Source organism: Homarus americanus, unplaced genomic scaffold, assembly GCF_018991925.1.
Source record: "Homarus americanus isolate GMGI-L3 unplaced genomic scaffold, GMGI_Hamer_2.0 scaffold54443, whole genome shotgun sequence".
Lineage (NCBI taxonomy): Eukaryota > Metazoa > Arthropoda > Malacostraca > Decapoda > Nephropidae > Homarus > Homarus americanus.
In genome coordinates this window covers 6,334,321-6,361,076 of record NW_024750852.1, presented here as the reverse complement: position 1 = coordinate 6,361,076, position 26,756 = coordinate 6,334,321, and the positions used below count along the sequence as shown (strand labels likewise).

Below are 26,756 nucleotides of genomic sequence, written 5' to 3'. Positions count from 1 at the left end.
AAGTTAAAAGAATGCTTTAGGGGATCTTACAGTATCCAAACCAAATGAGGAGAACCTCAAAAGACATAGTTGTGCATATTTCATGTTTCTAGACTTTCATTAAATGGTGCAGCGCAATCCAGAATTTAATGTGAAATTGTCGAACATTTGTAAGACTTATGAAGTGCATGTATGCAGACAGTGGCAAGTAAAAATTCAGGATACAGTACAGTATACTGAAAAAGTGATATGAAAATATGTGGAACTAAGTAATACTGTACATAGAATAAAACTCGCTTTTACAAAGTGACATTACAAAAATGCTTCAAGACATATATTTGCCACCCTGTTTCAAATAGTAAGAAGGTTATACACAAAACAATTATAAATAGAAGTCTACATCAGTGTATGTAATTTTTATTATTATTACAAAACATTATTTTTAATCAAGAACAAATTAAGATTCCTTTCACTGCAAAGACTACCTTACCTTTGCAATGAGAAGAGACACATTAATTAGAATTTCCATATAAATTTTGCAAATGAAATATCCATAACTTCGTCTGTCACATAACTATTTCACACCCCCATGCACTCCCTTTATTTTAGTTGTTTTGTAGTGCTGTCATCATGCATTCCCTCCACCACAAAAATACCAGGATACTCTGTACAGTACAGTACAGGTATTAGTCACAGGGTTGAGCTGAGTGGCAGCACCTGTAAGGAACATCCAAAAATTTTCGTGATTTTTCTTGAATTTTATATATATATATATATATATATATATATATATATATATATATATATATATATATATATATATATATATATATATATATATATATATATATATATATATATATATATATATATATATATATATATATATATATATATATATATATATATATATATATATATATATATATATATATATATATATATATATATATATATATATATATATATATATATATATATATGATCAATCCCTATTAATAAACCAAGTTTTACTGCATGGAGGTCACTTAACCAAAATCTGTTGGATGATGCAAGTGAACCTTGAAGAGGTAGTTAACATATAATATGTGAACCTTCCTCCAGTACTGTATTCTGTTATTTCAGTAAATATCATTCATTTACTAACATTAGGCTTTAGCTTCACAAGGTTTAATTTGTATTTTGGAATAACTAAGTTTCAACCATTACAATTGTTACTCTATGTGTAAGTTCATAAGTTCATTATGTAGAAAGCATATTGTGTTTAATTAAGATGTCTAAGGATACAACTTTGGTTTATGAATATAATCAATCATATAAATATTAAATGTGGTGGAATAATTTTAAATAAACAGAAGTTACATTTACCGAAATTGTACTTTTGCTCGTTAGAAAATGACATGTACTGCAACGCTTTGGATCCCTGTTGTATTGATTTTACTTGTTCATATATATATATATATATATATATATATATATATATATATATATATATATACAGATGTTTTGATATTACAGGAAAAAAATTGAAATACAGTTTTGTATTGAACTCTAAATACTCACCTGACCTATTCACTTGACTACACTCTTTTCTCTATTAGACCACTTTTATTTATATTTATATTTGGCTTCCTTCCCCAAATTTCTTTATTACGCCATGTTAATGACCAACCTAGTCGTATTTCCTATTTTGGACATACAGGGGTATTGTGCTCATTACATTCTGCTTTGAAGCATATTTTAATTTTTTCTCTGACTATTCTGTTCTTTCTTAACCTTTAATTTTGTTGTTTTACCCAGATAACTTGGATTTCATCTACAAGAGGTAGACCAGACTTACAGTACAGTATAACCAATACCTACTGGAAAAAATATCTTCATAAAATTTTCATCCTATTAAACCTATATAAATCTATTACAGGGTATATATTATTTTATGCACAGTATCTAAAAAAAAAAGCATCTGTCCACATACTGTGTGAAACATGAGACTACGGAAGATACGTATTGGGACTTACGTTTTCTTTGGTATATAATTTAACATAAGTATCATAATGTAATGTGTATTTATTTCGGCAAAATTAATATGATGTTCGGCTTCCAAATTTAGTAGGATCAGTATGCCACACAGCAACGCATACCAGCCATATCAGGGTATCACGAGTTGCATGCAACATTTTGGAAATCATTGGATCCATCCTGGCAGATACTTTATTGAGATACTGCACAAAGAATAGCTTCTTCCACACTCAAACCATCCTCTAAGTGACGTGAGACATTCAGCTGCTTAGCCTGGCAATCACTGGGGACAGGCAGAACCTCCCATGCATCCTGCATGGGTCACATGTGTTATACCATTCCAAGATTGTCTCCTCATATATCAGAATTTTGCTAGTTAATTGCACATCACTTTCACAGCAGTGACAATGCAGGAAAAACTTTTGGGTAGCGATTATCGTAAAACTAATCTTTATTCATCGCATTGCAGTGAATTGTATTAATTTTTTCGCAACGTAAAACTGATCGAGCGTATATTGATTCATGGTGTAACGGATAGTGTAACTGGCAAGTCCACTTATGGTCTTTGCCATAACAGGAAAGCAAGGCTGCCAATATAAGCCAAGACTAGAAATTTTCACCCCTGGGTCTGATGGCTTTTGAAATGATCACTGTGAATGAGGTCGTGTTCATTTGGTAGGGTTGGTATTTCTGATTGTGTGATCCACTGTGTAACAAATGTGATACACTGTACAATACTGTATCTTGTATATCACATACAGTATATACAAGATAGAGAAATTAACAAGAATACATAGAAGACCTTAATGAGAAGACATTACCCGTATATCAATACAGTCTATACTACAATGTATTACCCACATAAGAAATGTCTTTGACCATAGGAAATGAGTTGCTGTATAGGAATTTCAGATATGAGATGAAGCGAAGTTCTGTAACTCCTCGGTATTATAACTTATACTGTATTTAATTTATAGTAACAATATTGGATGAAATATAAAACCTCACCCAAGAGAGAGAACAATATAGATTACATTACTACGTTTTGTAAGCCATAGAGCACAGTATTTCACATTAGGGGATGAGTTGCTGTAAAGAATTAAATGCATTATGAAAGGAGCTTACGAAACCTCTTATTATATCACCTACATTTGCCAATGTAGCAATGAATTTAACCAGAAGGAATGAGTTGCCATAAAGGAATACAGTATAATGAATCAGTTTAAAATAGAACAATTTTAATCATCATATGGCAGAAACCCAGAGCGTTTGTCAGAATTCTTGGTCCGGTGCGTCATATTGTATAACACTGAAATGGTGCAGATAATTTTTTTGTTGACTGTACATGATATGGAGGTGGTTACAAACTCCAACATACCTTTAGTTGTCCTTGAAGAAAATATGAGATGTTTGAAACCTATATATTGATTCATGCCCAAACCCAGTAACATAATAATTTGTAGTATTGTTTTGTGTAGAGTAGTAAGATATTAATAAACATAAAGTTGTACTGTACAGTATACTGTAGTGCTTTATATTAGTTCTGTATATTTGCCCAGCTTCTTTCGTTGGTCAGACTTGTGCTTTTAGGATAGCATCTTAATCAATATTTCACAAACAAAACCTTCAGACACCCCAACACCAAGCAAAACTGTAATTATATTTATTACCTTGTTATTAGTAGTTGGGGCAAACTAATTTGGATTTTTATCTTGCAGTTTTTGTGCCTTGTAACTGAGTAAACCCAAGCTAATTGGAGATATTTTTGTTGCAGTGTTGTGTCCATCATGAGTCTGTGCTGTATTGAGAACAGCCAGGCACACTGGTGGTTGGCAGCTGGGGGAAGATCAATGCTAATGACCCTTTAGACAGCTGAAGCCGAGACATTCCGCACACACTCCTATATGTAGTCTCAGTCAGAGTTGACTGTACATACAGTGCATGTCATTATTTTAGGGTGACATATAAATGAACCTTGTCCATTTGTTTATATTTTTAGATTATAAATGAACTTTTAAATAGTTAATCATCAAACTGGAGTGATTTAATAAACAGACTATATAGGAATTCCTATAGCAGCTAGTCATCTGTGCCAATGGCCTAATGTATTATGATATAAAAAGATATTGGATGGAAAATGAAAATGGTTTAATAACTTAAGAAATGCATTTTACTATACTCTACTTGAATACCATTAGGTAAACAGGAAAATGACTTAACTAGTCACAGCTAATTAGATACATTACCAGAAGGATGTGTATGTTACCATAGTATTCTGATGTTCTATTTCTATAGCCTTTATTCTTGTGAATTTTCTGTGATTACATATCTCAAAATATACTACTTAATTAAGGTACCTTTCAATAGGAGTCACAATGTGTAAATTTAATCTAAATGAAAAAAAAAGGAGTAAAATTTTAAACAGCTTAATATTGGATAACCAAAGAGCCTTTTCCACCTGTATCTGTTATTTTCTTTACTGCTGAACTTTCTAAGCAAAATACTGATTTAGAAAAATAAAGTAAGGATATTCAAGACATAACCATAATATCTAACAAATGCTTTGGAATCCTTATGAAAAAAAATACTCATTGTCACAAAATACCCTCCAGAATTTAAACATGTATTCATTTAAACTTCAAGTCTATAATGTTGAGAATTTGCTATGCTTGAAGTGCGAAGATCTGCTGACAGTTGTATTTCGCTATTTCCTGAAGCCCAAGTGCAATTGCTGTATTAAATGTATATGTGTGTGTGTGAGTGTGTGTGTGGCTTGAACTATTGTATAAGTAAGATAAATGAATTGAAAACTTTAGCTGCTGTGACTCATAAGCTTAGGGTAGGTTTTGCAAGAATTATAAAATCATGCAAGAAGAAGTTCAACTCTCACTGGCACCTTCAACTATTCAATAGCTATCTACCATGGACAGACAAGCAGCTTCAGCTATGCCCTGTTGTATTCCCCCCAAAATTCAGGATATCTCTTACCAAAATCTTCATAGGTAAGATGTCCCTCAAATACACAATTTATATTAATTTAAACAAGAGAATAAACTTGCTTCAGTACATACATACATTACACATTATTTATCATCACTAATCTTCAACCATTGCCTCCATGGGTATGCAGACCAGAAATTCATCCTCCTTGTTTCTGGACTTGGATGAGGGTGGGACCTATCTCTCCTTATAGTGCTTTGTTCCATTGTAAATGTTAGATATGCATGCACTGCCGTTCAAGGATTCAATTAACAAAACTGGAATAGAATAAAACAAAATATGAAAACTTGATTGTACTTTTCCAAACATTTTCATATTAATTGTCACTGCCATTATTTGATAACACATTAAAGTGGCATGAAGAGGAATATAGCTGGGCAGTTTGAACTTCATATTACACAGCTTCTCCACAAATATGCCTAAGATATAAATTTCCTTCTATATTTATAAGGAATCCTGGGCAGTTTTGACCAAGTAGTGGTGTACATAATTCTTCAATGTGTATTGTAACACTGTCTGTGCTCTGTCTACAGTGCAGTACCAGTACCCAATAGTTCATGCAATTAATTTACTGTACCCAGGTGTCACTGTGTTAAAACTTTTGTTGAGTAAATAGTTTTAACCTTTTGTAAACAGGTTCAGTAGTTGTTTTTATGATCATTAAAAATTACTTTGGCTACCCTATGGCATGAATGAAGATAATTTTACCCTATGGATCACTACAAAAAGTTTCACTGCTTGTATGAATGTTTGCTTGTTAATATTGAATTTTATTGATACAGTACAGTACAGTATATGTACAGTATTTCAACTTTTCATCTGTGATGCTTATTTCTGCATTGTATATTATTTTGAATCTTTACAATGTTATTTTGATGTCAAAAACCTATTTATAAAATAAAATCTCTGTTCTTGTATATGACTTTGCATTATCACATGCCAAATGTTACATGTTTGAGAGCAAAACACACTTAAAAGAAAAGAAGACCCTTACTGGTCGTACATAGGTGAAGGTTGATTAAAATAGTAACTCTTAACTGCTCTACTGCCTATCTCCTTGGAATTGGACCCACTAGGGGAACCCTAAATGGTTAGCAGTAAAACACGAAATTGCAATCATTGGTTCTGTGAGTAAGTGCTGGGAATATATTGTATATATTGTATGAGTACAGGAGGTCCCTGGGTTAGAAACGGGTTCTATTCCTGAGGACGTTCTTAAGTCGGATTTGTATATAAGTCGGAACACATGCTACGTTCAATACCGTACTTTCAGAACAATGTTTAAAATCCCACTATATCATAGCCCAAGTCCTTATATACATCTAAAATCACTTAATTTAAGAGGAAAAAGAAACAATGACAAAATACAGGAAATGAAAGTAAAAAATAAGTCCTCGGGTAAATAAAATACTGTACTGTAAATTTTAAGTTTAACCCCGTTCGTATCGGCGGGCATTCGTAAATCTGACGTCCAAAAGTTGGGGACCCCCCTGTATTTTACTTCGGCATCACAAGTTACAGAATATGTCTTCCTCAGGAAAAGATGACTCAACCACTGATTAACGTGGTTGGTACTGTCAACCATGCTGACCAAGCATCAACCCCCTCCTTTCCAAAGAACAGAATCAAGAAAAAGACTCAACAACTGACACACTTACGAAGTGCCTCACCTTTCTCTACAGTGCATTTACTCAAACATTCAAGAATCCAGTAAACTGCTTATCTGGATTGGCAGAAACATTAAATTATTTTTAAACAGTTAATAACTACAAGTTATTTGTTAAAAATGTAATGGTCAAAATATTGGCCTTTATAGGCAATAAATCCACTTGATTGTTAACCCACAAACAAAAGAGAGAGACTGAAGGATGTTTTTAGAGTGTGAGGATTTTTAAGCAGTTGAGAGAAAGGGCAAAAATTTAGACAGAAGCAGGCAACATGTAATCTTCCCACCAAATTTGTTCCACCTTGGATATTGTCTCCTGGAAGGCTCAGAGAGACCTACAAGGCCACTAACAGGCTTATGAGTTGATAAGTGATGAAGAATCTAATAAAGTCTGCAGGAAAAATTAAAAAAAAAGTAAGTCGAGTGTAGAGTTTGCAAGGGAGAGTGAAGAATCCTGACATTGCCCAGTGGGACATACGAGAGTTCTACTGGCCACTGGTCATATTGTTTTGATTTGCGATTAATAGAGAATCTGATGACTTTATTGATATTCTTGTCAGTTTTGTACAGTATTTATGAATGTCATTAATCATTTGATAGAAACCTGTCAACTGCTCAAGGCCTGAAACTCTAACGGCAGGACGTCAATAGGCCTCTGTGGGTCTTTTGCTGACTCTGCCCAAAGTGCAAATGCCAGTCTAAGCATTTTTTGCACTTTAATTATTTCATTGCAAGCTTGAACACCATTTAGATTGGAAGCAATAGCCTTAAGAAATTGATATGCACCTCGGCTGTGAGTATACATTGATGGTTTATTCAACTCATTCAACTCTACTACTGGCATTAGCAATATTTTATGATTTCAGGACTCAGCCTGGGACAATTATATTCCTGCTAATTATTCCCAATCATGTACAAGAATACTACTTAACACATAAAATCGAGATCAGTACACCAGGCTCACACCGCTGTTTTCAAACACATGCACTCGGTGGTAGTCTCGCTAAACTCCGCCGCGCAGTGTCAGGGAGTTAAAGTCCTCCATGATAAGGAGGTGGCTAGGGTTGAGCATTGCCGCATTGTCTATTAAGGCTCTTAAGTTCCTTTGATTTAGTGGGCCACAGTTTGAGGATCTGTAGATACACCTGACAATAAGTAAGTCCCTTCCCTTTAGTTTAATTTTACACCACTTGGACTCTTCAAAAACATCCTATACCCTCATCTGGCTGGCTCCAAGATCTTGCCTAGCATAGAAAACCACACTCCTCTTGCAAGTTTCTTGAGAAAGGTTTGTAAATGAGTCATATCCAGCAATACTGAACTCACATTCCTCTGGGTCGATTCTCCTGTTCTTGTACAACAGTTAGACGACTCCTACAATATCTGGTTGGTGTACCTTCAGTAGTGTTTCAAACTCCTCTCTCTTATCAAGGAACGTGTCAGTATTAGTGTACATGGAATTGTACATGACATTCACCTTGACTACACAGTCAGGGCAATACCAGCAACAGCCTTCATGCTTTACGGCAGTTTGCAACATCCTAAACGCTGTAAGGGTAGGCCTGTCTCCTCCATATCTGACGTCCCCCTGCAGTAATCACATATCATACTCATGGTTGTTGTTGTTGTTGTGGGGACTGTGTATAAATCTACCTATCTAAGAATAAAGAGGAAAAAAAAGAACAGTACTTAGCTGCCCTCTGCTCTTGCTTTAAACCTGCCCCGTTGCCTTTAGAGTTGTCTTCTGTTTCCTTTTCAGTTCACTTCGGCGTTTGTCGGTATGTATGTGCTACATCTATGTACACTGCATTTTGCTATGAATAACAGATTTTATACACCCACTCAGTCCTTACGAAACACAGAAAAATAAAATAAAACTTTCTTTGGGGCGGTAATTGAATGCCTTTAAGGATAGCCAAGCTTGTTGATTTCATTTATATATTTATTTTTATTTCAACTAGTATTTCCTTACACTTTCTTTTCCTGTTCTCATAGACGACTATATCTATTTGTGCTATCACTGTGTACACTGTATCTCCCTGTGTATTGTAGGCACAGTTTCAGTCCATGAGAATGAAAAAAAAAAGAAAAAAAAGATAAGAGCACTGTGGGGTATGAGATGTTTGGTTCACACTCAGGATGGGTTGGAGAAAGGAAACTCACGACGTGCTCTCTATATACAAGTTGTATTGGATGTACAATGTAGCTTGGTGCTGGGAAGGCAGCATGGTTACAAGCGTGATGTAGAGAGAGCTGGTTGGTGAGGGTGCTCAGAGAAGGACAGCTTGTGGGTCGCCATGCTCGCCGGCGGGAGAGAGGACCGCCAGGCAGCGGCGGAGGAGGAGGTGTTGCTGGCTCGTAGGTGGAGGAAGAAAGAGGTCAGGTCTTCAATAGCAGGGGGTAGGCGTGGCTTAGTAGTTGACCCCCGCTCCGTGATGTATGGCGGCGCTGGTTGACCTAGACCACGAGGCATACACTGGGGAATTGGTGGGGTCGACTACTCAGCGACAAACAGCGTTTGTAGGGGAGAATTCCACTACAGCACCTTCAATTGCCTAACTTTTACTACATACGGGCAAAGGGTAACCTAATTGAGGTATTTAAACACCTCAAAGGGCACTACTCAGTCGAGTGTCCGTACCTGGAACTGGTGGATGCCCGTCGCCCGTCTCACAATGGGTCACAGTTCAAGGTTGAAGAAGTCCCAAGTCCAGAAAGCTGTGAGGCAAACTTTTTCGGTGTGAGAATTGTGAACTCTTGGAACAACCTGCCAGAGAGTGTTGTGACGGCACCGAGTGTGAGCTATTTCAAGACAAGACTTGACCAACACTGGAGCGGGTTCAGGTACATTCAGGAGCCGGTGCATGCCCAGTACTTACCAACAGTGAGTGACAGAGACGTCACCGATCAGTGGCCAAGAGGATAAAAACGAAACCAAAGACCAACTGGAAGAAAACGTTTGTGTTGACACCCTGGCCCGGGGAACAACCGACTTACAGCTGCTGGTACCAATAATACTACGTGTTGTATATGGTGGTGCTACAAACTTCATGCTCCCTGCCCAGACATTACTAGAAATACGGGAAAAACTTGTGTAGTAATCAAAATAAAGAAGCCTTGATGGAAACTACACATATACAGTAACTCAACTTTACATTGAAGTGTAACGATGCCTGTTGGAGCTGGAGGATTGTTAAGCTCCAAACCGTAAGTAGATTGTACACAGTAAATAATAAGGTGTTTACACTAAATACAATCTAAAGTTTTGGGTTAATATTTGTCCATTGGCTGTCCACAGGTTCCCGCCATGGTTATTTGAGGCTATACTGTACTCACTTTGAGTCACTTGTCTCCTGCCCTCTTTGTAGGTTATGTTGGTTCCTTTGGTAGACAATAGTTTTTGTGTGTGTTTGTGTCTGGTGTTTTGCTAAAAAAAATACCTCCATTCTTGTGCAAATTAACGGGTCCGACTAATTACCCAAATGTACCCAAATGTACCCAAATATAGCCGGAATGAAGTCAAATAATGGTCCTAGATGAATAAATCGGACTGCCAATCACTTCTCGACTAGTATTTGGTGTCACAAAGTCACAAAAAATTGGTAAACTTAATTTAATCTGAGTTAATAGATCGAGTGCATGTACCTAACCTAACCTAACCTCGACTAGTATTTGGTGTCACGAAGTCAAAAAAAATTGGTAAACTTAATTTAATCTGAGTTAATAGATCAAGTGCATGTACCTAACCTAACCTAATCTAACCTAACCTAACCTAACACAACACAACTCAGATTAAATTAAGTTTTCCAATTTTTTGTGACTTTCTGACACCAAATACTAGTCGAGAAGTGATTGGCAGTCCGATTTATTCATCTAGGACCATTATTTGACTTCATTCTGGCTATATTTGGCTACATTTGGGTAATTAGTCGGACCGCAAATTAACTGTTTGTTAAAAATGAAAATGTTAATTTTTTTGCAAAAAAAAACCCCACTTGTTTGCACAAGAAATAAAGGTCAGATTTGAATAATACACACCAAGAAACACCAAATGAACAATGAGTGGGTGCGTGAGGAGCGGAGATTTTAATTTTCAGTACAAGATATGGCCAGACAGGTTGAAGAGCTGTGCCGACATTGTGATAGAGATTATTTTACGTCAATTGGCCAGTTTCACCAGAAAAATAGTGAGGCAATTTCATTTTTTAGAAAATGCTGTGTATAACTGAACAACGTTACTTGTCCAATGTGTAATAATCAGTGTACACTGCGTGAAGAACAACACATTTGGCCTGATTCTTCTTCAGATTAAGATGTGGGGGCATAAACAAAGGGGGGTCTAGGGGGCTCTGCCCCCCTGGTTAGGTTAGGTTTGTTTTTTTATTGTTTTTTTTATAAAGGGGTAGGTTAAGTTAGGTTACATTTCTTTCAGTATTAGAAATATGTTTATTCCTTTAGTTTTTATGGGTTTTGAACGATTTTTGCCTTGTTCTCCATTGGAAATTATGTGTTTCTGTGCTTTACCCTACAAAAAACTCCAATTTCCTAACATCTTCCCTTGTTGGAGGGAGGAGGATCTCAAAAACGGGTGATTTCCGGTGGAAATGAATATCAAATTCGTTCGAAACTCATCAAAAACCATAGGAAAAACATTTTTGTACTATCCAAAGAAAGAACGGTGCTTTTCTATAAATTTACCCTGAACCCTACTTTTCCATGTTGAAAAAAAAAACATCGGAAAAACACATTGCTCGGTATTATTTCGCTTATTGCTACTTAATGAATCTTGGGAATTTATAGTTGCAATCAGTAATTTTGACAATTCTAAGACACTTTTCTTCAATGGCATTTCTAGTACTAATTACATATGAGCGAGAAAAGTTAACATTTTATTTTATATATTCGTATGTGGCGGTTCACACCCAGAACATCGAACGACTGTGGAGGTCCCCGGTTAGGTTAGGTTTGATTGGTTAGGTTAAATCAGTGTTATTCACTGATTTTAGCAAGAGAGCCACTTTGGCAAAGAACATTCCTTTAGAGAGCCACACTTACTCCTAATTACGATAATTTACATATATTTAATGTTATTCTTTCCTCATGTATTATATTCTTTAAAAATAATAATGCATAAACTATACTATTAAAGAAAAACTTATCTATTATTGTTCCTTAACTGTTTTCATTCAATACTGTACTTGTAGTTGTCACTGCAATCCTTGTAAGACAATCCAGATGGGCATTGGTCAATCTGTTCCTTTGTTTTCACTTCATTATGTTCATTGTTGAAAATGTCATTTTACCAGTATATGTACTGACAAAGAAGGACATCACTTTTTGCACACACACATCTTCAAAGCAGGGTAGTGTGTGTGTCAGGGACCACATTCCAAAAGTGGTAGACACCTGTTGTAATTTTAGCTTTCAGGGTGTCATTTGTCTGCAGTTCAATGATCTCACATTCCATACAGGTATGGTATGGAAGGGTTGCTGGGAAATGTTTGTCACTAGTTGAAGCACAGGCATGGCACACCTCAGGTGGATAGAGTGTACTGTATTTACTTATACTGTACTGTAACAAGAACTAGGGAAAAAACAAAAAATCACAAAAATTACAATTCCTCCATGTGTTCTCAGATATTCTTGATGTAAGAAAGAAATTATTTTCTATGGAGATTTTTTTCTAAAAATTTTTGTGTTTATATGGGACCATGTTCCAGACTTTTAACTTTTGTTATTCTTTTGTTTTTCTCACTACGTACATTATGAATACTGTACCGGTGTGTTCAGCGGCATTCTTTATTTTTTACATGAAAATGCTACCAGCAACTGAACACTTCCAGCCAGTGCTACAGTAATGTGATTTATATGACAAAAAGGTGAACCAACCTCACCTTCGGTTAAGATAGGTAGATTGTTTGATCACTTTATAAATTATAAATCATATGATGTAGCATTTGATATGATTTGCATTTTCATGAAGGTAAGAGAAAACTTGTCTTCAATGTTCTCTTGGAGGTGTTAACATCACTTAACTGCCCTTGTTATTGATGTGAATATATATGATAATGGCAGTTATATTTCTTGCAGAAAGCCATCAGCTGAAGGAGTACGATGCCAAAAGTGCTTGGAAATTGGTCATTGGATGTATCAGTGTAAGGGCAAGAGGAAATATGTTCACCGAGAGTCTCGCACATCCATGCTCAACAAGAGAGTTAAGCAGGAACAGCAAGAACAACAGATAGACCAAATGTAATAAGCTTTTTTCTCTTGTTACACCCATGTTACAGCTATGATGTTATTTGATTACTGGATAAATATGATAATTTAATAATCAATTTGAACAATTAAGGATTACTGAAGTAATTCTAGCATATAGAGAATTATGTGTGAATCATACATGGTTCCAAAGCCAAAGCCATTGGAAAGTCACAAAGCCAAAGCAGCCAATTAAAAAGTCATGAAGCTATATAACACCATTAATTATTTAATAGGTTTATGCCAACTTTGTCTACTGCCAAATTTCCATTTTGTGTATTCTGTTTCAGTCTACTCTGAAAATGTCACATGTTATCAGAATGTCTACTACTCTGTATCAATCAATGATCAGAAAAAGTTATTTTACACATGTATTGTTACTGTGTCTCAGCATTACAATATAGTACAGCATATCATTGTGAAAATTATCAGGCAGATGTATAATATTGTACTGTAGTTGTTGACATTTAGTGAGATGAATTTCATATCAACAGTATGTTCTTATTACTTGATACTGTATAAGATCATTTTAGAATAAATTATGATTGTCATCATGAATACATCTTATGTATTCATAATATTAAGCAGCATTTCAAAAGAACCGCCAAGTTGAAAGGTATTAGGCTTAAGGTGACAGAAGGTATAACCTCACATGACAAGGGTTACTGCCACTGACACCAAATTACTGTAGTACAGTATAAGGGGAGGGGGGTCTCATACAGTTATTTCGACTGACCTGGTTACCATTGAAACTAACTCTTCATTTATTGGCCTCAAGGGAAAGAATTTCAGAAATTCATGCTTACAGTATGGTGTGTACCTGTTTTCATTTATTTTTCCAATATTTATAGTTTAAATTGATATCTCGGGTTTAAACTTTTAATTGGTGATCAATACCCAAAATTCAGACTCACGTGTAAACAATTTCAGTTTGGAAGGCAATATATGCATAGTTACCGTCAAACAATTTTGGTGTACAGTATTCTAGCAAGATATTAAGTGCTTATAAATTTTGAAGGACAAAAGCTTCAACTGCATGTGGTTATACTTTAATGAATGATGTAGAATACTCTAACATACACTCATCTACTGTTTATTATTTCTCTAGGAGGAAGATGGCATCACACAAAGAGAAATCACAAAAACGAGAGAAGAAGAAGAAATACGACTCAAGTGATTCAGATTCATCATCATCATCTTCTTCCTCTTCTTCCTCATCATCATCATCCTCATCCTCATCATCATCATCATCATCATCATCATCATCTGATTCATCTGACTCAGATTCCTCAACAGACTCTTCTTCCAGTTCCTCCAAGTCATCATCCTCAGAGTCATCATTGTCATCAAAAGTTTCCGGTTCAGATGACCAAAAAAAGAAGAAGAAAAGGAAAAAAAGTTCCAAGAAATGATACCAGGTATTCAATTGTTATTTTGGGGTTATGAGCTACCATTGCCAACATAATATTAAAGAATATGTTTAATAATTGAGTTCCACAAAGTTATTCAGATTTTCTGTGAGTCTCGGTGACCGTATGATAGATGTGGATGTTGTACCTGCCAAAGTTTCTTTTCTCTCACTAAATTTTATCCAAAATTTTATGATTTATACTCTTTCAGGCTGAGGTTCTTTTCTAGAACTAGTTTATTGGGTGTTTATGTTATATAATAAACAAATACTGTACTGGTATCTTTTTACATATTTTGCAGAATTTTTTAAACTAAACATTTTGTGTGATTATATTTTATTAATGATTTTTTTGTATTCATAGTTACAACGTAAATTACAAAATATGTAATTTTATTTATTTTTCTAATTAATATTAGTGATGTTGAATGTTGTGTAATTAAGTGAGGTAGGTCTTAACCCTTTCATGAGTGAGTGCTCTACTGTTCTGTGAATATTGGCTGACCTCACCAGTGGCATTTTTTTTATGTCAGTAAGATAAATTAATTCAACCATATGAAGCTAGTAATATATATATATATATATATATATATATATATATATATATATATATATATATATATATATATATATATATATATATATATATATATATATATATATATATATATATATATATATATATAACAGATCCATTATGGTTTGTTATCAATTTTGACAACTCAAAAATAAATAGTGAAAATGCACTGAATTACCAAAGTGCAAAAACTAACACAATTGACAACTAAATAATACATTGTAAAATTTCAGATAACAACAAATGTGCAAAATTACTTTACAATTGCTAGTACGTACTTTGCATGGTATGTTGCGGACGAAACTGATTGATTATGCTTGCGCATGAAAATCAGTAACTTTTTTGCTGGTGTTTGTCCTCCATGATGGTATCGAACCTTGGCGTCCTGGTGCTGAGCGCTACTCGCATGTCGTGTTGAGGATCCAACCGATTCCTGCACTTGGTTTTGATGTGAAGCAGACACTAAAATCCAGTTTCACACAGATATGTGGTTGCGAACGGCACCAGCACAGCAAGGGTCTTCCTTGCTAGTACAGGAAATGTTTCAAGCTGAGAAGCCCAGAAGTGTTCCAAATGACCCTCAGCGAACTCCATTTGGATTCCATGATTGTTCCTCAAATCAATGAGATCATCTTTGATGTCGCTGTCATTATCAATGTCTTCCAAATTCAACTGGAAAGGGTGCCGGATCCAATTATCACAGATTTGCAGCTCTCCACACGAGAAGTAGCCAGTGAATGAAGTACGCAGCATCTGCAAATGTTCGACAATGTCAGAAACAAAGTCTGGATGCAAGGAAGCATCCTCATTAACAGTTCCTTCAAAAGAGGGGAAATTTGCCAAATTCCCCTTCTCTACACACCTAATCCACAAAGGAAATTTTATGCTCAGTTTTTTACGCCACTCCCCTAATATGAGCCACGTTTGATCACAGCATCCTCGCACCCCTAAGAAACCGGTCTCACACCCCAGCACCCTCGGTTAAGAACCCCTGTCTTAGTTGCTTAGCTATTCTGTTTTGTGCCCCATACGTAGTGAAAATTCTCAGAGGGCTACCCAATATTTTTTCTTTTCTTTTATTTATTATTAATATTTTTTTATGAAGCGAGTAGAATACTGTATTTGTACACTAGTGAAAATAATGTACACAGTACAGGTAAACTGTTTACAATATTCCAATCTATGATAATTCATGTGAACAATGCTGATATATTAAGACCACTCCCCTAATGTGATGTAAACAAACTTGCATTGACGATATTCGTCATTCTGCCAAGTCGGCATATAGAACACATCACTCACCTCATTTGTCAGTTGAGGCATCATCTACCCAAACTCTGCCTCATGGCCATCTTTCTGGTGAACTACAGTTTAGATATTGTTTCTTCTTGATTATATGTGTATAAGAAATGGAACTCAATGTTCATTGATCATCATTGGTGTTGTTGTTTTTACCTTACAGTGAGAGGGCATCACTAAAGTTCACATTGTACTGTATACATACTCTGTTTTAGTGATTGAAGTTTTTTCACTCTCACTATGTAAGTACTGGAGGAAACCTGGTAGGATTGTGAGGTCATGATTTGTGGTGGCAGAAAGTAGTGTAAGTACATTAATTGTTCTGTACTTACTCTATTGTTATACACTTTCTCTACATATAAGATAACTTTAAATTTAAGCATTTACTCCTGAAAGGGTTATCATATACAAATTCATATACCTGTACTGTACTAATTTTTTTTTTTTCGTACTGTAAGCTGAAGGTAGTTTCACTTTTATGAGATAAACCAACTTGCATAATTTACCATTAAGTGTTTAAAGTATTAAGGTTCATAAATCCATCTTTAAGAGATGATTATATTAACCTTCCTCCATATCTCTGTATGTCAGATGGAACTTATTTGCTCAGCCTCATGAAATATGTTTCAAAATACAGTGTATAGAATTTTTTATAAGAATGGCTCAATTGTTTGATTGCTTGTTGTAAAAAATAAGTAAAAACTTAGGTTTCAGATAGGGATACCATTATTGGTAAAGTGTAATCCACAATTGGGTCATGAAGATTTAGTTCTCATCAGATCATCTAGATAAAATTCTATATTTTACAATAATCAAATTATTTTGATGCAGATAGTGTGTTAAATGTTGGCTGTGGTTTAATTAGATATTTTCATAGATAGCTAGCAGAATTGAAAAAAAAATTTCCTTGGCAGAATGAAATTATATGTATTTTGCATTATATACAGTATTGCAAGAGCAGGTTTTGCAATGTTTCAGTTCCATAAATATATTTGGAATGGAGTGGGGTAGGTAGATAGGTTTTATAAATATCTTTAGAAATGAAGAAGAATTTTTGTAATATCTATTTGTACTGTACTGGGTAATAAGGCTCTCTTAAGTCTGAAATAGCTTTATTTTCTTCCATAATTTACCATTAAGTTGCTTTCAGTTTGCTTATTTGTCTACAATTACTCAGAAGGCATTTTTTACAGGTTAACCATTTGTGTTTAAAATTCCATTGTCCCAGACACTGGATAGATGTGTGATTCCTCCCCAGAAGATAATAATCTCCTTTTCCCTCACTCTTGCTGGCAAATTTAATGTTGATCAGTTTTGTACAAACTAAGACTGGATACAAATCCACCACTGCCCTTTAACATGTTACCCTCGTGTTGGTTCACTGGTGTACCAAATATGGTACTTCAATTATTGTTTGTTGTTACATCCAGGACCAAAGAGTGAAATAAAACTACCCTGGAAAATAACATAATTTCAATAATTTAGTGTCTAATTAATAAATAGGGATATATTTTTCAAATCATAAAGGTTTAAAGAAAACAATTATGGATTGCTATCACTCAAAACTTGTTTACCAAAAAACATAAAATTTTCCTTACAAATTTCTCATGCCTGTAATTGTTATTTTTCAACAAAATATGCCTTTTACTGTAATATACTGTACAAGGGTTATTTTACACATATACATTATGAATTATTAAAGGTCTTTCAAACCTGTAAGAAAAATTATTATAATTGATCAAAACATTAAACAAAATGGTCCCTGGTTCTGTAGGGCAACTAAATACTTGTATGACATCCCTTAATTTGGGTTTTTATTTTTAAGTCAAGGTAAGGATTGCAGATTTGTAAAAAAAAATGTGTACAGTAGAACCTCGATAAATCGGACTAATTGGTGCAAACCCCAGTCCGAAAAAACGAATGTATGGGGGGGGGGTTGATAACACTGCTCATCTGAACTATTTAAAGAAAATTGGTTATGTTATTACAGGTACTGCACTTCAACAACTAAGGTCTTTAAGTGTATACCAAGGTTATTAAAAGAATATTACATCAACAATAAAAAACTATGAAACAGAACTCTCTGGGTTGAAAGTCAGACATGTAAGTCTGGTTGTCAACGAATCTGTTGTCACTGAGACGATTGTTATTTACTGTAACGTGTTACAAGAAAGCAACCACAGAATTTGTCTTAGGAATAAAGAGAAAACTGTACAGTAATATAAAGATAAAAATAAGAACAAATAAGTGTAGGAGTATATCGTATGTGGAAGAGGATTGGAATGGAGAGTAGATTAGGGTCTAATGAATTTATATGGACATATTATTGAAAGAATGAAAAGTATAAGATTGCTAAAACGAGTGCATGTACCTGTACTGTATAAGGGTAAAGCTAAAGGAAACAGCAGTGCACATAAATGAACAGAGATTATGGATCTACCGGTAAGTAATTTTTACGGAAAGGTGTTTTGCTGCTGTATGTGTGAAGTGATGTGTAAACCAGATACAGTGGTCCCTCGGTTAACGAACACAATTCGTGTTTGTCGTAAGGATTTTGTTAATCGAAGTTTTGTTCGTTAATCGAACTGAAAATCCTTATGGGAGCTAATTTGTTAACCAAAATTTCGTTAATTGAACCGTTCGTTAACCGAAGGACCATTATAAAAGGATTGTGATATATTATAGGGTGGCACTCAATAAAAATAATTCCACTATTTACTTCCTATACGGGTGTTGACCATTCCTGTATATGTATGGGATTAGGGACATCGAAAAGCCACTGTAAGGTGACTGATTGTATACTTATACTGTATTCATAACTTATGGGGAATTTGGTGTTAATTTCTTAACATCGTAAAACTGATCAATCATATACTGTATCAATCAATTGTATAATGGTCAGCACCTATATAATACTGTATACTCACAATGAAAGTAGAGCTTTATATCAATACACTGCACTAAAGTAACCACAAACAAGAAAAAAATATCTTGATAAATACACACCTGAACTGATGCCATGGCAATTAATATTTTTATGTGGCAGCTTTGAACTCTGCATATCTGTAGATTTCACTTTTTGTGTGTGTGTGTGATATAAAGTTGCTGTATTTTAGTACAATACCTGTACTGTGACTTGGCTGGTACAGGCTGACAAAAGTATTATAATGTTAAATACTTAATGAAACAGTTGTTATAAATTATGTTGATTGCTTTTACAATTTTACTCTTTAATTTGAAAATGAGGCACACATCAAATTCATAAATCTGTACTAGACCTTGTCTAGCACCTTCAACATATGCTGAGTAATAAGCAAAGTAGGTGTTACACATTCATAGAATGACTTGCACCCACCCCATTTTTCACTGTACAGTGCAGCTGTACAGGTGATTTTTTTTTTTGTTAAATGATGTCTTAAGTAATCTCTTGTTGTCCAAAAATGAGGCTGGAGTTATGTAAAGTTGGTGAGAAGTTGGCTACAAAGTTACAAAATGATAAATTAAAAACTTAAACAAGCTGCTTATTTCCACTAGCCTGAGCAGAACTTTTTTTAATTTGCTTATTTTTTATATACATTTCAGTGAATGTATTTGCTATAAAAATAAGTTGTGTTAAAAATGCTCCAATATTATCAAATAGATAAATAAATATGTAAAAGTGGTAACATATTTGAGAGGCAGTGTGTCATCTTGTATGATTTCAAGTGCAATAACTGAAACTCAAACTTCATTCTCATTTTTCTGAATATGGAGTAGTGACAAAAGTAAAATGACTTGTTGGGTGATTCATTGAGCACAGAATTTTTTTTTACAAAAATGGTCTGAAGGATTGTAGCCGACACCCTACAAAATCTCTGGAGCAAGCACTCTCCTAATCCACATGCTAATTGGGCATCAGCATTTAGCCAACTATAGGCTGCTGTTCTTGATCCCAGCACGCTGATTGACTATCGAACCACCCAAACACAAAACCCCGCTGAACCAATCACAGACCACCACTTGGGTATACTGTATAAGGCGGTGCCAACAATCAACTACACATTCTTTCTCTCTAGCCACAGAAGCAACAACACCTCTCTCCCAGCATCAGGCTATTCTAGACTTAACTGCAGCTTCCAGCACTCTGCTGATTATTCTATAGAATAAACTTTAGATTTGTACAATAGAAATTATCTTAACCCCATCTCCTAGTACTTAAGCATTACTAAACTGTAGTGTATGTTTATAAAGAGAATGGACAAACATTCTAAAAGATTACACTATCCTCACAAGATACTGGGGAGGGTGTCGAAAATACAGTATTCAATATTCAAACTACTGAACGGTACAGTGTACAGCAAGTCCTCGCTTAATGTCGGGGTTACCTTCCTAAAACGTGACTTTATACAAAACAACGTTAAGCGGAACAATTTTCCTCATAAGAAATAGATAAAATACAGGAGTTATGTTCCTAAGCCTCCCTATGCCCCATGAAAAACATTACATATACAGAAAATCATTGCCATTTCTACAGAAAATAGTATAGTACAGTAGTGTACTGTATTAAGTTTGTATTGTTACTCACCGATGGGCGGAGGTGGTGGGTAGTGAAGTGGAGGAGGAGGGCAGGAAAAGAAAAGGATAGTGAGTCACTGAGACTGCGGCTGCCTTGTCCTCCTGCTCCGACTGGGGTTCCTCCACCGCTGTTTGCTCCTTTTCCGTTGAAGTTTGCTCCTCCTCCGTTGTTGTTTGCTCCTCCTCAGCTGCTTTGTGCTCCTCCTCAGCTGCTTTGTGCTCCTCCTTGGCTGCCAGCTGTTGTGAAGAAGCTGCTTCTGCCATACTGCGATGAACAAATGAATCCAGTGTTGACTGCTTGGTGTTACTCTTCTTCTCCTTATAGATCTCAGTGTAATAACCAAGACTGTCATCAATTCTGCATTGAACCTTTGAGCTATGTTCTCTGTTTGGGTCGTCATCTATAAGGATTTGCATTGCTTGCTGGAACATGTTGAGCGATTCTGCCATCCTCCTGGAAGTTGGCATTTGTTGAGGTTCTTCTTCGTTGTTGTCGTCGTCTTCAACTGGACTGTGTTCTGTTAGTTGTTACAGATCTTCGTTGGCGAGCTCTTCTGTATGAGATGCCAGGATGTCCTCAATATCCTCTGACTCCAGCTCATCAAAGCCTGCCTGTGTAGCCAAGCTGGGGATATCCCTATTTACAGCTGGGACTAAGTCCGTGAATCCCATAAAACTGTTGACGCACTCAGGCCACAATTTACCCCACACACCATTCAGACATCTTTCTGAAACCTCTTCCCATGCCTTGCCAATGTTGTCAATTGCATGAAGAATGTTGAAGCCATGCCAATATTCTCGGATCGTGGGTTTGTTTTCTCCGTCTGCAGCCTTGAGCAGCTGGGCCATGGTACGGCGTAAATAATAAGCCTTGAATGCGGCGATGACGCCTTGGTCCATAGGCTGCATCAGTGCTGTCGTGTTGGAAGGCAGAAGTACAACTTTTACACTGTCATGCAAGTCGTCGAGATTGGGAGGATGAGCTGGAGCATTGTCAACAATCAGAAGAATTTTGAAGTCAAGGTTCTCCTTGGCATAGTATTCTGTCATTGCAGGGTCGGCGTACACATTTAACCACTGGCTAAATATGGCGCCGGTTATCCATGCCTTTTTGTTTGCCTTGTAAATGACAGGAAGATGATCCTTATAGTCTGCTTTATACTACAGATGGGCAAGGGAGAACCTAATTGAGGCACTACTCAGTAAAGTGTCCATACCTGGAGCTGGCAGATGCCAGCCCCACAAAGGGTCACAGCTCGAGGTTGAAGAAGCCACAAGTCCAAAAAACTGTGACTGCAAACTTTTTCAGAGCTAGGCAATTTCAGGTGCTCTAATCTCTCAGGGTAACTGAGGTGCTGTAGTGCAGGTACCATTCTGGTGGGCCCCCCCATTGGACATTTTCAATCAATTGACAGTCCCTGGCATATCTCGGGGACCAGACGAGGTGACAGCACTCCAGACGGGGAAGCACTTCACTCTTGAAGGTCGTTACGAGGGACAGACCATCAAGATCAGGGGTTCTCAAACTTTTTTCAACCAAGGACCCCTTATATACCATGACGCATACAAATATTGTCAATAATCAAAGAATAAATCATAGTCCAAAGCATTTGTTCATTTCAACCCAAATCCAAAATATCCTGCGAACTGGAATTGCCAAATCTCTCACAAACATTAAACTCACTCCCGGGTATTTCTCAAAAACTTTTCATGGACCCCAGATTGAGAATCGCTGGTCTAGATATCTAAACAACCTTCTTATAAGACCTAATAATTTAGTTGCCTGATTCACCTTCTTCTCGCAATGACCTGAGAACTTCAGCTCAATGTCAACATACATACCCAGGTCCTTTTCACATTGTCTCAATTAATGCAGTTTCTTCGTCCCTTGGGACATATGATACGCCACCTTACCGTAAGTATGTTCCAGGTACAGCCTCTTACGCTTCGTGACATTGAATCTTTGCAGCCATTTCTTCGACCATTCTTGAAGCTCACAGAGATCCTTCTGCAGTTCTTCACAGTCTGCTTGGTTCTTAATTTCCCGAAATAACTTAACACCATCCGCAAACATTTGTATGGAGGAATGTACAGCGTTAGGCATGTCATTTATGAAGCAAACACACAACAGCAGGCCCAATACACTGCCCGGTGGTACCCTGCTTGTGATGGGTACACATGATGATTTCGTGCCATTAATCACCACACACTGCTTGTGGTCCTGGAGAAAATCTAGGTACTGTACATATTGTCTATATTACCACCTTGTTCCAGAATTTGGGTCCAAACATCCAATACCTTGAGTAATTGTGTTAAGCAGGAGTGCCCCAGGTCACAGATCAGGGTTGAACAGGCCACAAGTCAAAAAAACTGTGAGAGCAAACTTATTCGAAGTGAAAGTTGTGAACTCTCGGAACAATCTGCCAGAGAGTGTTGTGACGGTACCGAGTGTGAGCTCTTTCAAGACCAGACTTGACCAACAGTCACTGGAGCAGATTCAGATGCATTCAGGAGCCAGTGCATGCCCAGTACTTGCCAGCAGTGCAGAACAAAGATGGTACCAACCACCCAAGTGGCCAATGAGCGATCAGTGGCGACGGGCGAAGAGGATGAAAGTAAAAGTAGAGTTAGCGGTGGTGAGGGTGAAAACAATTTCAAAAGTTGCATTATTTATGATTTAATAAGGTGCCAATTGAAAAGTTGTTTGAGCTATTTTAAATGTTTGATTTTTTCTAATCTAGAAAGATGGTGAATAATAATTTTTGACACCTTTGCCCAGTACACTCAAATAAGAGAAATTATAAACCAAACAGACTGTGAAGAGCTACAGAAAGATCTCTATGAGCTTCAAGAATGGTCGAAGAAATGGCTGCTGAGATTCAAGTCACGAAGTGCAAGAGGATACACCTGGGTCACATTAACAGTAAGGAGGCACATCACCTGTCCCAACGTGACGAAGAAACTGCATTAATTGAGCCAGAACGTGAAGAGGTAAATAAATTATTGGGTCTTATAAGAAGGTCGTTCAGATATCTAGGCGGTCTGTCCCTCATAACGATCTTCCAGAGTGAAGTGCTTCCCTATCTCGAGTACTGTCACCCCATCTGGTCCCCGATATATGCTAGGGACTGTCAGTTGGTTGAAAATGTTCATAGGAGGGCCATCAGACTGGTGCCTGCACTTCGGCACCTCAACTACCCTGAGAGATTGGAGTGCTTGAACTTTCCTAGTTCATACTACAGACGGGCAAGGGGCGACCTAATTGAGGTGTATAAGCATCTCAAAGGGTTCTACTCAGTCAAGTGTTCTTATTTGGAGCTGGCGGACGCTCGCCCCACAAGGGTCACAGCTCAAGATTGAAGAAGCTGCAAGTCCAGAAAACTGTGAGGGCAAACTTTTTCGGAGTGACAGTTGTGAACACTTGGAACAATCTACCAGAAAGTGTTGTGACGGCACCGAGTGTGAGCTCTTTCAAGACCAGACTTGACCAACACTGGAGCGGGTTCAGGTACATTCAGGAGCCTGTGCATGCCCAGTATTTGCCAACAGTGCGTAACAGAGACGTGACCGATCGCCCAAGCGGCTAACAAGCCGATCAGTGGTGAAGAGGATAAAGGTAAAAGTGTGTATGTCGACAATGAACTTAAGTTCTTGGGCCTTTGTGAGAAGAAGGTGAATCAGGCAACTAAACTAGTAGTCTTATAAGAAAGTTGTATAGATATCTGGATGGTCTGTCGCTTGTCATTATCTTCACGAGTGAGGTGCTTTCCCGCCTGGAGTACTGTCACCCCGTCTGGTCCTGGTCCTCGAGATATGCTGGGCTGTCAATTGATTGAAAATGTCCAAAGGAGGGCCACCAGAATGGTGCCTGTTGTACGGAACCTCAGCTACCTAAAGAGAATAAAACGCCTGCAACTGCCTAGATTATACTACAGACGGGCAAGGGGCGACCTAGTCGAAGTATAAACATCTCAGAGGGGCACAACTCGGGTATACATACCTGGAGCTGGCGTGGACGTGTAGTGGATACCTCCCCTACAAACGCTGTTTGTCGCTGAGTAGCCGACCCCGCGAATTCCCCAGTGTATGCCTCGTGGTCTAGATCAACCAGCGCCACCATACATCACGGAGGTCATCTATTAAGCCACGCCTACCTCCGCTATATAAGACCTGACCTCGTGGTGACCTATCTCTCTCTTCTTCTAGCTACAGCCGCAGCAAGCAACACCACCTCCTCCGCCGCTGCCTGGCGGCCCTCGCTCCCGCCGGCGAGCATGGCTACCCACAAGCTGTCCTCCTTTGAGCACCCTCACCAACCAGCTCTCTCTACATCACGCTTGTAACCACGCTGCCACTTCCCAGTACCAAGCTGCATTGCACGTCCAATACAACATGTATACAGAGAGCACATTGTGAGTTTCCTTTCTCCATCCCATCCTGAGTGAGAACCCAAAAATATCGTACCCCACAGACGTCCGTCCTACAAGAGGTCACAGCTCAAGGTTGAAGAAGCCACAAGTACAGAAAACTGTGAAGGAAAACTTTTTCTAGGTGAGAGTTGTGAGCTCTTGTAACAATCTGCCAGAGAGTGCTGGGACGGCATCGAGTGAGCTCATTCAAGGCCAGATTTGACCAACAGTGCAACACTGGACTAACTGGAGCAGGTTCTGATATATTCAGGAGCCAGTGCATGGCCCTGTCTCAGTACCTGCTAACAGTGCGTAACAGAAACGTGACCGATCAATAGCGAAGAGGATAAAAGTAAAAAAAAAAATAGATAAAATGAAAAAATATATAAGCAAGCTGGAATATGTAGAAAGGGGGTTCTGCGCCGCTGGTGGATATCCCTAAGGATAAAAGATAAATTAGAAAATAAAAATAATTAAATTTGTGAAAAATAATTAAGATTACAGTATCTTTCATGTTTCCTGTATATTATTAGCACTGCCATTGAAAGACGGTTAAGCCTGATACTTTACTGCTTACCTTGTGGGGTATGGGATATTTTGGGTTCACACTCAGGATGGAATGGAGAAAGGAAACTCACAATGTGCTCTTTGTATACATGTTGTATTGGATGTACAATGCAGCTTGGTGCTGGGAAGGCAGCATGGTTACAAGCGTGATGTAGAGAGAGCTGGTTGGTGAGAGTGTAGTGGATTTCTCCCCTACAAACGCTGTTTGTCGCTGAGTAGCCGACCCCACCAATTCCCCAGTGTTTGCCTCGTGGTCTAGGTCAACCAGCGCCGCCATACATCACGGAGCGGGGATCAACTACTAAGCCACGCCTACCCCCCGCTATTTAAGACCTGACCTCTTTCTACCTCCACCTACGAGCCAGCAACACCTCCTCCTCCGCCGCTGCCTGGCGGCCCTCGCTCCCGCCGGCGAGCGTGGCGACCCACAAGCTGTCCTCCTCTGAGCACCCTCACCAACCAGCTCTCTCTACATCACGCTTGTAACCATGCTGCCTTCCCAGCACCAAGCTACATTGTACATCCAATACAACTTGTATATAGAGAGCACATTGTGAGTTTCCTTTCTCCATTCCATCCTGAGTGTGGACACAAACATCTCATCCCCACAATTGGTGACCCCCGGAGATTTGCACTCACACAGGATGGAGGAGAAACTGGTCACGCTCCCAGTCTTCAAGCAACATGGAAGACTGGCTTATCCACACAGAAGCAGCTCTCATCGGCTCTACAACTACTGTCTCTACACCGCAGGTTAGACACCCTAGAGCAGCACTGCTACTCTAAGCACACAGTCGCTCCTCTTCCGACCCCAGCACACCCGTCCTGCCTCAGACGCCGACCCCGGCCCAGCAGTAACCCCTGCCGCCCCTGATGCGGCCCCTGTTCCTGAGTGCGGACCCACACACCCCTCTTTTCTCCCTCAGGTACTCCCTGCTAATGTCCTGCACCCTGCTGCTGTCGTGGACCCAGCTGCTGTCACGAGCCCTCATCCGCTTCTGCTGACGCAGCCCCTGCTCC

At 37.7% G+C, this 26,756-nt stretch overlaps 2 protein-coding genes across 6 annotated transcripts in view; both read left to right on the top strand.

The window, feature by feature from the left end:
- LOC121854314 overlaps positions 1-5,913 on the top strand; it is a 66,131-nt gene extending 60,218 nt beyond the window's left edge. For all 5 annotated transcript variants that reach the window (XM_042348910.1, XM_042348906.1, XM_042348909.1 and 2 more), the window contains one exon: positions 3,773-5,913. In XM_042348910.1, the coding sequence (XP_042204844.1) occupies positions 3,773-3,789 (17 nt within the window). In that variant the 3' untranslated portion in view covers positions 3,790-5,913. The remainder of the gene's footprint in view (positions 1-3,772) is intronic.
- A 3,257-nt stretch (positions 5,914-9,170) lies between these two features.
- Positions 9,171-19,723, top strand: LOC121854268 (zinc finger CCHC domain-containing protein 10-like). The gene is made up of 3 exons (XM_042348811.1): positions 9,171-9,871; positions 12,755-12,916; positions 14,031-19,723. The coding sequence occupies exons 1-3, from the start codon at positions 9,834-9,836 to the stop codon at positions 14,332-14,334; spliced, it is 504 nt and encodes a 167-aa protein (XP_042204745.1). The 5' UTR covers positions 9,171-9,833; the 3' UTR covers positions 14,335-19,723.
- Positions 19,724-26,756: the final 7,033 nt, after the last annotated feature.

Bases quoted from the DNA above. Each gene is read 5' to 3' on its own strand.
- LOC121854268 (XM_042348811.1), top strand. From the start codon at position 9,834: ATGCCTGTTGGAGCTGGAGGATTGTTAAGCTCCAAACC. The intron at 9,872-12,754 runs GTAAGTAGATTG...TATTTCTTGCAG, and splicing joins GGATTGTTAAGCTCCAAACC to AAAGCCATCAGCTGAAGGAG. The intron at 12,917-14,030 runs GTAATAAGCTTT...TTATTTCTCTAG, and splicing joins GAACAACAGATAGACCAAAT to GAGGAAGATGGCATCACACA.